This window comes from Chelonia mydas, chromosome 7 (assembly GCF_015237465.2).
Source record: "Chelonia mydas isolate rCheMyd1 chromosome 7, rCheMyd1.pri.v2, whole genome shotgun sequence".
Taxonomy (NCBI): Eukaryota; Metazoa; Chordata; order Testudines; family Cheloniidae; genus Chelonia; species Chelonia mydas.
Window position 1 is genome coordinate 57307755 of NC_057853.1, and position 15462 is coordinate 57323216.

Below are 15462 nucleotides of genomic sequence, written 5' to 3' on the forward strand. Positions count from 1 at the left end.
GGGTGTGGGGGTGCTCCCAGCCCATTGCCCATAGTGGCTCACGGCAGGGGGCTGGGGGGTATGTGCAGGGGGAGTGGGGGGGCCCACCTTTGCTCTGCCCTGCCCCAATTCCACCCCCTTCCCCAAGTCCCCCCATCATCCCCCACCCCGGTCTCTTCGCCACCGCCTCCCCCTCCCTCCCCAAGTGACCTGAACGCAGGCAAACAGCTGTGTGGCGGCAGGGGAAGCATGGGGGGCGGGGGGAGGGGGAGGGGGAGGGAGTGCGGGGCTGCGGCACGCTCGGGGGAGGAGGGAGCTTGGCTGCTGCTGGGGGGGGAGCCTGTAGCAGGAGCCCCAGGAACTGGCAGGACCAAGCTTCTGCCCTTGCAGCTGTCCAGCCCTGGGGCCCCCTGTCGTTGGAGGGCCCTATACCAGGGCAACCTGTGTTTCACTGTAAATCTGCCTCTGGCCTGCTGCCATTATAGGTTTTCCCTTCTAGTGAGAGAATGGTATGGTTGGTCTTAAATCAATGAAGCCTGCACTCAGAAAGGCCTCAAGACTTCTGGAATATGTTGCTCAAACAGTTTCACTTTTGTTTCTACTGCCTGTCCCTCCCTTCTCACATTTATCTCCAGACTACTTCTCCTTGTCCAGATCTGTTCCACCCCCACCAATCTTCTGTTCATTAAACTTTTTGAAACTTTGCACTTTTAGAGAGAGGTAAGGGATTGACTCTGTGTACACAAATTTGCAGAGGGACAGTAGGGTTCAGGTCTGTTATTTCTCACCTATATATATATTATATATTTAAAAACATTTTTGCTGTTAACAAGCATGTTATCTCTGGAGACACAAATCCACAGTTTGAGAACTGCAAAACTAAGCATCTCTGATGGTATCTTCTAGACTGAGCACTGAGTGCCATTGGGTAAATAGAAAGATTAACCTAAATAATCTATACAGAAGCCCCTGTAACCCCATAAGATTGGGTCCCTAATCCATGAACTTTTGGAACTCATTTACAAAACTTTTCTTAATCCTTACATGAATATATTGTCTCATACTATAGAATTAGAATTTATAATGCCCATTCCATGATGAGATATCTTTGAGCTGTAATGTAGCTTAATCAAAACTATCTTTAGATGGATTTTTTTTGATAAAATGCTTTTTGAGGAAAAAAACTAATTTAAATTAAAAATCTATTTTTATCCACCCTGCTCCTCTATAACAGGCTAGTGGCACTCAACCTTTTCAGACTACTGTACCCCTTCAGGAGTCTGATTTGTCTTGCTTAACCCCCAAGTTTCACCTCACTTAAAAACTACTTGCTTACAAAATCAGACATAAAAGTACAAAAGTGTCACAATACTATAACTGACAAAGTGCTTACTTTCTCATTTTTACTATATAATTATGAAATAAATCAATTGGAATATAAGTATACTTACATTTAAGTGTATGGTATATAGAGCAGTATAAAGAAGTTAGTCTGTATGAAATTTTAGTTTGTACTGACTTCACATGTATTTTTATGTAGCCTGTTGTAAAATTTGGCAAATATCTAGATGAGTAGTTGTACCATCTGGAAGACCTCTGCGTACCCCAGGTGTATGCATAGACCATAGAACTTTTCCAAATAATTCCCAGAGCAGATCTTTTAGAAAAGCATCCACTCTTGATTTAATAATGGTCAGTGGTGGAGAATCCACCATGACCCTTAGTAAATTGTTCCAATGGTTAATTACCCTCACTCTTAAAAATGTATCTAGCTTCCCAGCCTTTGGATTGCAGGGGGGCTGGAATGGGGGGTGGGTGGGCAAAGGCCCATGTCTCTCCCACTTGTGAAAGTGGATGGGCCTGGCCTATCCACTTTTTGCCATGGGCCGAGGTCCTGCCAGGCAGGAAGCTGGAGCCCGACTTAGATAAGACTGGCCTGGGGAGCCCAGGCAGCTGTGGGGAGCTGCAGACCCTCCACATGCCTGGGGTGCCTCCCCCCCCCCCCCAAGAGCAGCACCCGTCCTGTGTCCCCAACCTCCAGGCCACATGCCCAGGGCAGAGGGAGGGTACATGGCTTTCCACAGCTGCCCTCATGGCTCTTATCATGGTCTGGCTGTGGTTCTTCAGCAGTGAGACCCTGTTCCCAGGCCAGGTGCCGGGGCCGAGTTGGGGTAAGAACCACACAGGCAGGTGGAGGGGCCCAGGCTTTCTGGCCTAACTCTGGCTTTGCGAGGGGTGGTATCTTGTGGGGAAGAAGAGGGGCAGGGGTGGGGCCACAGAGGGGGGACCTTGTGCCCCCCTTCCCCACACTTTTAGGAAGAATCAGTTGCTCCTGTTGATTGATATATATATATTTTTTGCTACACTGAAGAGTCAATCATCAAATATTTGTTCCCCATGTAAGTACTTATAAATTGTAATCAAGTCACCCCTTAACCTCCTTAACTAAATAGACAGACTCAAGGAACTCAATCACTATAAGGCAGGTTTTTTAATCCTAACATTCTTGTAGCTCTTCTTTGTATGTATATCTTTATTTGTGTGCCAGACAGTCAATGGTACCTCATGGTTTACATGGTAGGTTAAACATGTTAAAAGACTTGCTCCCTGCCCCAAAGAGTTTACAATCTAGACTGACTAGACAAATGTACAGAAATTAACTACAAAAGGAGGGAGAGGAGATTCACAGTCATGAAACTTCATCCTCCAACACAAAGTGAAAGCCAGTTAAGCTGCTTGAAGAGTTAGCCTGCTGCCTGCCTTGTAAAAGTGCATTTAAAATGACTTTTCTTTTGAAATTGGTTTGTTCTTATTTCTGTTCAATTTAATTTTTCTTTTGTAAGTGTTCAATCTTGGGTAACGTTCATATTTAAATGCTAACCTAACATTGCGAAAAAAAGTAATTCTTTAATATTTTAGATCTTGATTTTATTGTTACATTTATCTAAGTTAAAATAACTAAAGTAACTTTGTTGTAATTAGGCACAAGTATCTAAGGCTAAACCTGTTGGAGACCATAAAGTCTTGCTCTTTTTTTGTTGTTCTAGTAAATAGTGCTTTAAAATATTTGACCATTTTTGGCATGGACTGGTCAGATGCCCAACTTTAGGCAGACTGTGGTGGTAGGTAATTTGATCATGAGAAACGTGGGAGAGTTGGGTATGTGGTGACAATGATAATTGCCACTTCACTTGTGGCAGACATCATGAAATTAACTTCTGGGGAAGAACCTGTGGTCACGGTACATGTTGGTACTAACGATGCAGCGATACATGATAGAGGTCTGGAAGCTAAGTTTAAGCTGCTAGGAAGAAGGCTTATGTCTTGGCCTCCGTGGTAGCTTTCTCTGACATGCTGCATGTTCAGCTAGGCTGAGGGTGTCAGGGTCCCAGTGCATGGTTGAAAAGATGATGTAAAGAAGTGGGGTTTTGTTTTTATTTGGGGAAGAAGAGCCTTATACAGAATCAGACTCTTGGTGCGTGTTTTAAAAAAGGGGGTGAGTGTTTAAACTTAGAGTTGGGGAAAAGTTTTTTGATTAATAATAAATTTGCTGAAAAATGCAGTTTAAGGGCAACCAAAACTATTTAGCAAATTTGGGTTGAAATTGTCAAATAGTTTTGGACAAATTAAAAAAAAATTGCGGGGGGAGGGGGTGATCAAATGTATATGTCAAATTGTAATGTCAAATTGTTTGGACATTTTACAGATTAGCTATTTTGTTGATACTAATTGACCGACCCCCCCCCCCCCCCCCCCCGCGCAAAAAGTTTGTTTGAAATGAACTGAATTCTTTTTCAGATTTTGGGGGGAGGGGTTGGTCACCAACTTGCTCGTCCGTCCCCCCCCCCCCAATCAATTATTCTTTCAGCTCTTGTCACAGTGGGAAGAGAAGGTGCAACACAAGCACGAGTTCCCCTTCTCCAGGCAATTTGTGGGCATAATCCCAAGAATTGGTGTGGCGTTGGTCAGGATAACAAGGTGGAATGTGCTCATGGAGCCATGTTTACGTACCCTAGCTGTAAACTAAAAGCACATTCACTGCTATCCTTTCCCTCTGCTCTCCCCAGCTTGCCAGTGACATGGTCTGCCCTTCCTCAGAGCCCTTCCTCAGAGTTTATTCGCTGGTGGCATTGGGAGACATGGTTTATGCCTTCCTGTGCTTCAGTGACTATGAACCTAGATGTGCCTCACAGGAAAATTATGTATTCAATTAAGGAACCAATAAGAAACCTAACCACAATAGTTCTGGCTACATATAGTTGAATTGTATCAGTTTGGCTACATGTGGAATCCCAGGCCCTGTTACTAAAGTACTTATTATTTTGCTGTTAGATTGGATAACTGCTTCCTGCATACATACCAGATATTACCTTGTAGTTAGTTGGGTGTACACTAGGGTTGCCAACCCTCCAAGATTGTCCTGAAGTCTCCAGGAATGAAAGATTAATCTTTAATTAAAGATTGTCATGTGATGAAATCTCCAGGAATATGTCCAACCAAAATTGGCAGCCTTAGTACACTCATCCTTCTCTCATGCCATGAACAGTGTAGCATTCTGATGGGTGTTAAACAGTAGTGTTCTTCCACTGCAGATGAGTCTGTATTTCAGTGGTGCCTGCACTTTGGAGTGAAAGGCACTATATATAAGTATAAGACTAAGATGAAACATTAAGCGTGGAAAGTAGAGCTAAAGCTGGTCAATACACGTTGGTTTGTTAGATGGAAACATTTCCAACAAGATCTAGCCTGTGTGTTTGTTTTTGTTTGTGTTGTGGTGTGCTTAGTTTGATTTCCAAAGTGCCTGTTAATGTGAAGTTTCTCATGAATTCTTTCAACCCCTTATCTTCTGTACAGGATTTGAAAATAATCCCCTTCCCTGAAGTAATGGCTTATTGAGCATGCAGGATATGTTCAGCTTTATTGAAAGCAGGAGAGCAGGGCTGTTTATTTTTAGTGGCTTATTTCTTGTATTTCTCCCACTAAACAATTGTTATGTACTTGCAATCTCAGTGCTGGAAAAAGGCTCTCCGTCTCATTTTCTTACTCAACTCCCAGGGCTTGAAAATAAAATTGAATGATTAGAAGACAGCCAGCTGAGGAACATTTGAAATTCCAAGTCTATGAAGGCCAATTACATTTGGAGCTTGGGAAGCAGCAAAATCAAAGTGGGATTAGCATTTTGATCTGCAAAATAGATGAAGTATACCTTTATAATATGGAGATTTTTTCACCAGCAGCAGAGTTTCTTGGCTCACAATGTGAATGTATCATTAGAATCAGCATGGATTGAAAACCATAGCTCACTAAGATGCTTTAATTGACAAAAGAACTGAATAAGTATACACCTACATCTAAAGGAATTGACTGAATTACAGGGTAGTCTGAATAAAGGAAAGGTGTAGAACAGTTTTGGGTTATGTTCTGTTTTGTTCAGGTAGAAGGCAAGCCTCTTAATATCATTTTAAAAGAATCTAATATACAGGATATAGGATTTTAACTTTTAGTGTTTTAGTACAATATTATTGTATGGATTTTGCGGTCTGTTACTTGAAATGCTAATTTTTCTTTACCTATTCGTTTCTCTCGATTTTTCCAATGCTAACTGTCATGATTGATGGTGAAATTAAACTGGTAATATTTTTTTTTAACAGGGTGCAGGCACATTTAATTACAGCTGCCTGGTTGTCACTGAATCATCTCCCTCAGACACCTACCCAATTCTTTTTTTAAACCAGAATCATAATTACACTGCTGGTGCTATGAATTTGTTATATTTTGTGTGGAATTAACAGATAGTCATATAATCCTTGAGATTTGGAAGGATTAGGGGCATTTCTGAATTGCTTAACTATTACTCCAGATTGTGAGGCAAAGTGTCAACAATTGCTTTGGGGAACATTGGAATAGCTCTGGTAAAACTTTAAACAAAACCTCTTTGGATAGGATTAAAAGATTTCAAATTCGAAAACTAATCGTTTAACCTTTATTTATTAAATTAGATGTTCCCTTCCTCCAGTTAAGCAATCCAAGTGTAGTAGAAATTTTGTTCTCACTGATTTAACCCTTTGATGCAAAAATGTCTTGCACTTGAATTGAGGCTTGATTAAACCTGCTTGCTCTGAGCAAGCTTAAAATTTGTTTGGGTGAGTGAGGGACAACTGTCACCTCCTCTAGAGGGGAATGGGAAAGCAGGGCGCAGAGCAGACCAGACTAGGTGTGTGGGTGGGGGAGGCAAGGGGCAGAAGGCCCAGCAAGAACAGGTGGGCCTTCTGTATGCCCAGGAGGGCAGCAGCAGAAAGAACAACAAAGTAACTCGGTAAAGACCCTATTAAAGCCTATCATTTATTTGGTTTGGGGGAGTAATGGTCAGGGAGGGAGGAGAGCATTAATTAGCCTCATGCATAGGGTGTTCTAGACTGATGGGTTACCTGTTAGAATTACCGCACTCTGGGTATTAACTAAAGCAGTTTGTAGGTCAGATGTTTTGGCAACCAAGTGCTTGTATGTCAGTAGGAGTTGTGCTAAAAGCCACCTCCATTGTTCTCTCTGACTGGCAGGTGTGATGTTACCAGTCCAGAAACCTGCAGTCAGATCTCAGTGAGGTGTGGTTTTCATGCATTTTGTTCTTGTTAGATTGTAAGATCCTGGGGGCTGCAACTCTGTTTTGTAAAGTGCTGAGCAGAGCGTTACTTAATGACCACATTTTACTGGGTACTCATCTGCTATACCTGTCGTTCAGGCAAACCACTGAAAAATCCTACTCAGTTAGCAATTGTTACCAAAGAGATGCTAAATATGGTCTCTTATCATAGAATATCAGGGTTGGAAGGGACCTCAGGAGGTCCTCTAGTCCAACCCCCTGCTCAAAGCAGGACCAAGCCCAAACTAAATCATCCCAGCCAGGGCTTTGTCAAGCCTGACCTTAAAAACCACAAAGGAAGGAGATTCCACCACCTCCCTAGGTAACGCATTCCAGTGCTCCACCACCCTCCTAGTGAAAAAGTTTTTCCTAATATCCAACCCAAACCTCCCCCACTGCAACTTGAGACCATTACTCCTTGTTCTGTCATCTGCTACCACTGAGAACAGTCTAGAGCCATCCTCTTTGGAACCCCCTTTCAGGTTGTTGAAAGCAGCTATCAAATCCCCTCTCACTCTTCTCCAGACTAAACAATCCCAGTTCCCTCAGCCTCTCCTCATAAGTCATGTTTTCCAGTCCCCTAATCATTTTTGTTGCCCTCCGCTGGATGCTTTCCAATTTTTCCACATCCTTCTTGTAGTGTGGGGCCCAAAACTGGACACAGTACTCCAGATGAGGCCTCACCGATGTCGAATAGAGGGGAACGATCAAGTCCCTCGATCTGCTGGCAATGCCCCTACTTATACAGCCCAAAATGCCATTGGTCTTCTTGGCAACAAGGGCACGCTGCTGACTCATATCCAGCTTCTTGTCCACTGTAACCCCTAGGTCCTTTTCTGCAGAACTGCTGCCTAGCCATTCAGTCCCTAGTCTGTAGCTGTGAATGGGATTCTTCCGTCCTAAGTGCAGGACTCTGCACTTGTCCTTGTTGAACCTCATCAGATTTCTTTTGGCCCAATCCTCTAATTTGTCTAGGTCAGACTAGATGATCACAATGGTCCCTTCTGGCCTTTGGAATCTGTGAATATAGGGGAAAACCTCTGAGATTCTGATAGTCAAACTTTAATCCCAGATACAAAACTAGCTTTTAATTTTAAAAAGGAATTATGGTTATGTATCAAGGGGGAAAAACCCAGCTTGAATGCAAAACTTATTACCAGGAATTTGTTTGCATTCACCTTCCACTTCTGCAAGAGTGGATTTACCTGAACCTTTTAGCCATCTGTCATCAGCAACCTCACTACTAAAACAAGGATTCCTACAAATGTCACAACCCAGAACCCTTATTTAAATAATATCACAGCTGTTCTGAAGAAATGGCTCTGGTTAACATCAGAGTAATACTTAAAACTAAAGAATAAAATCTGTAGGCACTCAAAAACCTGAAACAGGCAAAGTCACTGGAAATTTATGAACTAACATTGCATGGAAAATGAGTGCACACGCTTTTTGGCGTACATTAGCTATTGTCCTCTGGAACCACCATATACACAATGCATTTTTATGGCTTCATTGTTAAAAAATAATATTGGCTATAAACTATTCCCCTACCTAGAAGAATCAGCACGTAACCACAGTGCCCGTGGCAAGTTCTAATACAAACACTTTTAGTTGAATAAATTTGATGTAATTTAAGAATAAAAGCAGTATTCCAAACCTGTTACTAAAACTGTATGCCATCTCCTACAGCAGTTGGAAACACATTTGCCATTCCAGGGATAAAAGCAGACAACATATGCTTGGGGTGATTATGAGTTCTCCGAATATTTGCATTCCCTACTGTGTCTGTTTTTCAACGGTATGATTTCTGCAGTTTTGTAGTTTGCTGGTAGTATTAAGCACACACCAAAAAAATGTAAAATGCCCACTTTTAATGGTTAACTGGCATGACCTTCTGGTTACATAAGTGAGGTAGCACATTACCCAAAAGCACAGTACATGCACTTTTTTTTTTAAAAGGTGATCTACCTATATATTTGTGTCTGTCTCCTGAAGTATTCCCAGTCACCATATATAGTAGAACCCTTTAATCCTCCCTTCTCAGGAGCTTTTTGACCCATTTTAGCATCAGTCGACCCTGGGTTCTTTGAGTTTGTGATGCCACCTACTGGCCAGGTACATAATATAGTAGACCTTATGACCTCTAGGAAGTTGCAGATAATTACAGGGAACCAATTTTAAGAATAGGCAAATGTTTTATTCCAGGGAAAGAATGGGGCAAATTAAATAAAAACAGGAAAGGTCAGGAACCAAGGACAGAGGAGAAAGACAAGGGAATCGGGGATAACTACTAACTAGTCACACAGCAATAATTAAACACTCCCTTAATTTCTGAACCCCCTTCAAAAAACCATGAAAACGCACCCCAAGCTTCCCTACAGGCTAGTGGAGTTGGAGATGGATCAGGAGGATTAGTGCATTCCTTTTTGGAAAGTTGGTAGCTGTCCCTTTTGGCTGGAGTGGGTCTCTAGCTGGCTCCCGGTGCAGAGGAGGCCCACTGGGCTCAGTTGGCAGGCACCATTGTGGGCGCAGCACAGTATTGGGGCTCAGTCTCTTCTCTGGGTGTTCTGCATAGGCCTGACTGAAAAACAAATGTTCTCCCCCTCTGTTGCAGGGAGCAACTAGTAGGTTGTGTCTCCTGCTTATAGCCAGTGCCCTGGAGTCACTCCCCTTCTCCAAACATATGTATCTCTCCATGCACATGTTTGGGGGCCCAGCCAAGTGCAGGCTATCCAGACCTGCTGTTGTTTGCCCTGGTGTGTCAGTAAGGCCTCTGGCCTGGTAATTCTTCTTCTGTCTTAGCCCCTACTACTGGGGTGGGTATCAAGGACAGATTAGCAGGTAATTTTAGTTCCCCAGCTATTGCCTCTGCTTTGTGCCTTTTAGACAGCACTTATCTGCTCACTCAAGCTCAACAGATGATATGGAGTGACAGTATAAAAATACTTCAGCCTTGTAGACTGAAGCGGTGATGTACCTACTATGGAACCACAAATGAATGTTTTGAATGGCTTAAACCAAAAGGGTTTTTGTAGTTATTTTAACGAATATGCCACCGGAGGCTGTGTGGGGCTGAAATGTGACCATTTCCTGGTCATTTGTGCTAAAACAAGTAAACTAAAGTGACATTTATATTATCATTAGGTTTTGGAATTAAGACACTTGGGGCTGTTCATGCTTCTTAGTACTATTGTTTCATACAGTGTGCAGACTGAAAAAAACAATGTTACTTCAGTTTGGTTGGTTCATGCGCAAGTTATGTTGACAGCTATGAGGGCTAGAACCAAATTGTATTTTAAAAAATAAAAGCTTAAATTCTGGCTCACAGTTGTACCCCCAGGAGAGGAGGATTCTGTGGTAAATCTCATGGGTCTGGAATCAGCTGTGTAATGCTGTGGTGCACTATATGAAGGTCCAGTCTCAAAATGATGCATTTGTTTCTTTATTGTTCTTTGGTGGCTTATTTCCTAAATGTATTTTTTAAATTCCTCCTCCTAAAAACAAAACAGAAAAGAAGGTGATAATCATTCACTGAAGGGGAAACTACTACAGCCTTGTTTATACAGAAGGTAAGCTCAGGTGATGTAAATTGCAGCTTAGCTGGTGTTGACTACTGTGCAATTTTGCTGATTCCTGGTGGCTATCCCTTAATATAACAAGGCTGAAGTGTTAGTGGAATCTTGGAAGAAAAACCCAAGTATACAAAGGAAACAGTTTGGGGGCTTGTTTTCTTTGCTCCATGTAAAGGGGGGAAATAGGATGAAATGAGGTGGAAAAAGGAATGGAGTTGTGCAGAGCCTTGAAGGTTAGGGATGCAGAATGTGAGAGAATTTGAGCAGCAGCGTTATCTGTGTGTACTTCAAACAGGTCATGAGGAAGATGATCCCTAAAACAACATTTTGGGTGTGGTCGAGGGGAGCAAGTTGTCCATCTGAGAAGCCAGCGAGGAAGCTGTTGCTGTAGTGGAGGTGGAGATGACGTAGCAATGAGGAGGACAGGACAGATTTTTAGAAATGTTGCTGTAAAGGAAGAGACCCAACAAAACTGGTGCCAGGCTCGGTGTGGGGGAGTGGAATCTGAGCTGACACCAAGCATGGGTATTAGGATAGCAGGATTGACAGTGAAAAGGGTGATGAGGGGATTGTGGGAAGAGGCAGCAACTGCTCACTGTGCTAGGTTTGAGTTACAAAAGCACTTGTCAGAAAGCCATAGTCTGGAGGCTGAACAGGGTGGGAGATGTGGGAGTTGTCACCATATAACTTGGGGCTGAAGCCAGGCGAGCAGGTAAGCTCATCCATGAGCAGAGAGAGAGACCAAAGAAAAAACCCGGATGAGCATTTACAGAGCAGGAGAAAGGAGGAGCAGCCACTGGTGGAGTCATGTACTACAGGCCTAAGGGAAGTAAATACAGATCCATATACTTGTCTCCATCCTTTGTTTATGGTGTGGGCTCAGAACTTTTATACAGCTTTCCTTTCTTGTCTTCATGACAGTCCTGTCTGCTCCAGTGAGGCTTTCCATATTGCTGATGAAGGGGAACCTCTACATCCTCTTCAGTGAGCTGACATCAGCTCCTATAGTTAGTGAATTGAGCCTTTGAGGTTTGTGTGACACAGATACAATTTAACAGTTGCAAAGAGCTAGTTTCACAAGCCTTTCTTCTCAGATAGATGATGCCCATGATGGCAGTTTATTTTAGATGATATAATATACTAAATAATTTAAAAATACACCATTTTAGTCCTCTGTAGTTCCCTTTATTTTATTGGAGCTGGTAGCTGAATTGAATGCAGAACAGCTAACTGAGAACTGAATTTGCTGAACTTTTAGATTCTTGAAGAATTCTAAGTTTAGAACACATTAATAGATTACACCAAAAGTATGACTTCTATGTATATAGATTAACCACAAACACCAATTTCTGATTCTCTCTCTGAATCAAACATTGTCCCCATTTTCAAATGTCTTAAAATAAAGCAAGTATATATAATACAAATAAATAAAATGCTGCATAGAACCTAAGAACCTGTCATTGTTTCTGTTAAACAGCTGAATAAATGACTAAAGTAATATACTAAACATGCTCTTTCTTAGCCATTAGAGTCAAACACTTCTTGTTCTAATCAAATGTGTGAGAGGTTTTAATATTAGATACCCTTCTAAGGACCATTGACTATTAATTCCACACAAAACCTGTATTAAAATAACATTAAGATTGCACAGTTAGCATTCATCCAAAATTCATTCACAACCATGCACAGGAGAGAGGAGAGAAATAGTATTTAACCTCAAAGACTCTGGCAGTGCATATACAGAAAAGAGGAGAGTTAAGGTTGCATAACGTAACAGTAATATTTTTTTTTGACTCTTTGTTGGTGCAGCTTTAACCTAGGGATCTTTAAGGAATATGTATCCTACGGTAAGACTTCCTTTCTTCCTGTGAAGGAAGATAAAAAATTTTTCCTTCCTTTCACTGATCACTTCTTTTTTTGTCCATGTCTGTCAATCAGACCTCTCCCCCAGTTTTTGTAAACTGTTAAATTCCAGGGTATTTGAAAGTTACTCTTGTTAGGTTAAAAGGTAAATCATACTCCTTCCCTGGAACTCTTTGATTCGCAGTCTCACATTGTTTCAGGTTTGGGAGTGCTATGCTGTGGTAGGTGTCTGTTAGGTAGGATTTAGTTTTTAGCCTCAGGAGGTATATTAATAGTTTGTTTCTATTGCAATAGTCCCTCATGGTACCCTGATCCAGATTGGGGCTGGACAGATATGTACAAAGGCACTGTCTCGGTCCTAAAGACGTTACAGCAGTGGTTCTCAAACTTTTTTTTCCATGGACCACCTGAAAATTGCTGAGGGTCTTGGCAGACTACTTAATCGTTCCAAATGTTTGTACCATTAGCGAACTACTGTAAAGCACTTTGGATAAAAGCGCCATATTAAAAAAAACACCTTTTTTTTGGTTCTATAACTAAAAGCACACAACTCATATTTTAATACAAGTAGTCTTACCTTTCTAATGCGATGGATGTGCCCTCTCTTCCCTGCCATGGCAGCCCCTGGGCTGGGGCTGTGGAGGAGGGAGGTCTCTCCTTCACCGCAGCGGGCACAGAGCTGGGGCTGGGAAGGAGGTCCGTCTCTTCCCGGCAGCCGCAGCCCTGGAGCTGGGGAAAGTCGCCTATTTCTCCAGCCACCGCAGGCCTGCATGTCTCAAATTCCCCGCACCCGCTTTTCTCACCCCACTGCCCCCTACCCCCTATTTCCCCCCAAGGCCACCACTTCACTAATTAGGTGCCTGGACCCTGGAGAAGACACGCATGTAAGGTGGAGCCATGCCTGTGCGAGTCCACTAATTAGGTGAGTGGCCCTTCATTCACTCATGTGTGGCCACCCAAGTACGTACCTTAGAGGGAATTATCCGTGGACCACAGTTTGAGAACCCCTGCCTTACAGTCTTAAACCTCAGAGTGGCAGATCTAGTGTCATCTCACTGGAGATGTTCCCTATACAATTGACAAAAGTGGATCTAGGCGAAGAAATCCTCTGAAAAGGTAACCTTTTGTATTTGATACTTAGAAAACCAAAGTTTGACAGTTACAATTGTTTTTTTGTTTTTACAGGTTGAGAGTGAATTCTGGATGAAGCACTCTAACTAAATTGTCGTCATGAGCAGAAGCAAACGTGACAGCAATTTCTACAGCGTAGAGATTGGAGATTCTACTTTCACTGTACTGAAACGATATCAGAATTTAAAACCAATAGGATCAGGGGCACAAGGAATAGTATGGTAAGTTTTCTTTAAATTTGAGCATAAATAATCTTAGCTTAATTTAGAAGAGAAAATTGAAAGTGACTACTGTATCCTACTGAAAGACAGGGTAGAGACAGTAGGATGGTGTGTGTGTGAGAAAATTTGATTCTCAAAGTGAGGAACTAATTGTAATGACATGTAATGCCCCTTCCCTCTCCAATTCAACCAGTGCATCTTGCCTCTAACCTAGAACATAGCCTTCAGTTCGAGGTTGGAGCCACTTCAGTACAAACACTGCCAGTTATGAGAGAGTTCTGTAATTTGGCAAACAAATGAGGGCCTGGAAGATTAGGATAGTGCTAAAAAACTGATTTCCCCTCCCCGTGACTTAACCCAACCCTGTTTGCAATGGAGTAGAAGCCAGCATTGCTCTTTGTTTGCACACTCTTGGTGTAGTACATGCTTACTGTTCTCAGAGTAGCTTGGTAGCTGCTTGAAACTGAGTGAATCCATTGCTCATCAGTCCCCAGGACCAGCCAGCTGGTACTTGTGATGTTGTCTGTCCACAAAAACACTGAAGGTCTGACATATTTTCAAGCCAGATTTCCTAAAGCTAACTTAACTGATTTGGTTATGAACAGTGCCATATGGACTGAAAATTAGGTGAGGGCTGCAGATTAAAGATAGTAATTTCAGGCAGAGAACTGGCATTGCCCCATGGATAAGTGTTAGGTCCAGGCTTATTTTACATTTTTCTGAATGATCAGGGAGAAGATGTAAATGAGCATTCGCTTTCAGCTGATACTAAATCAGGAGATAATGCAGATACCAAGAGGACATAGAAATGACAAACTTAATGAAGTTAGGAATATGGGCAAGAAATAAAATTGCCTGAACCTCTACAATGGAACCTGTTATAATCTGTATTTATAAAGTACCATGTAAATTTCTGAGAGTAATATGGACAAAGGAAAGCTAATATCTTTGAAAAAATGCAAGTAGTGCAAGTGAGACTCTTGAAAAGTAACCATGTTGAACAAAGAAAAGGAGTACTTGTGGCACCTTAGAGACTAACCAGTTTATTTGAGCATGAGCTTTCGTGAGCTACAGCTCACTTCATCGGATGCATAGCATATCGTGGAAACTATGCATCCGATGAAGTGAGCTGTAGCTCACGAAAGCTCATGCTCAAATAAACTGGTTAGTCTCTAAGGTGCCACAAGTACTCCTTTTCTTTTTACGAATACAGACTAACACGGCTGTTACTCTGAAACATGTTGAACAAGATATTATTAGGGTTGGTAGTTGCCAGCAAAGTAAAATAGGAGCTTGCACTGTGATGTGGTAGCAGAAGAGCTAATGTGAATTCTGGGTGGGTCTACATTGTCATGGATAAGGACAGCGACAATTTTCTTTGCAGTTATATTCAGTTTGGAGCCCCTAATACCAGAAAGGCATATTAAGAATTATTAAATAGATAGAGAGTAAAATCCAAATGTACATAGTATGGCTAAACTGGGGATAGGGAATGTAGACATACTTGTCAAATACTTGAAGGCAGTAGACACAGTGAGGAAGAGGAATTGTTTAGGGTACTAAAAGTGAGTATTACTAAGTGCAATGGGATGAGTTCAAAGGAAAACTCAGGCTGAATTTCTGGAAGAACATCCAGACTGTACAATAGGTTCTCAAGGGAAAAGGCAGAAGGCTCCTGTCACGGGGTTCACGCACCATTGGGGTATCTCCTCCCGGCCACTTTGGGGATTAGCTCTGCCAGGTCTATCACCCCCTTCTGCTGCTCATCCACATGCCCTGCCCTTCTCTCTGTGCAACTCGGGGTGCTCTCTTTATGATTTGCTTCTATTCTCCCCTTGGTTTCGTCCTTTCTCTCCCTAAGGCTACAGAGTGACTGTAGCCACTTCTGCTGCCAACTTCCTGGCTCTCTCATAATCCCACCTGTCCCTTCTCAATTGGGCCCTGTTGCCAATCAGGGGTTGTTTATCCAGCCTAATTCCCCTCAGATGTGACCTATTAAGTTAATTGGCTCCCTTCTCAGCCTCATTAACCCTTTCAAGATTGGTATGATGTGAAC

General features: G+C 42.3%; 1 protein-coding gene across 14 annotated transcripts in view; it reads left to right on the top strand.

Moving 5' to 3' along the window:
- Positions 1 to 15462, top strand: part of MAPK8 (mitogen-activated protein kinase 8) — a 113710-nt gene that overhangs the window by 58236 nt on the left and 40012 nt on the right. For 11 of the 14 annotated variants that reach the window (XM_043552200.1, XM_043552199.1, XM_037904173.2 and 8 more), the window contains one exon: positions 13240 to 13406. In XM_043552200.1, the coding sequence (XP_043408135.1) occupies positions 13285 to 13406 (122 nt within the window). In that variant the 5' untranslated portion in view covers positions 13240 to 13284. Of the gene's footprint in view, positions 1 to 10128; positions 10189 to 13239; positions 13407 to 15462 lie in introns of all 14 variants that reach the window. The other 3 variants (XM_027831220.3, XM_043552193.1, XM_043552195.1) reach the window with 1 other exon arrangement.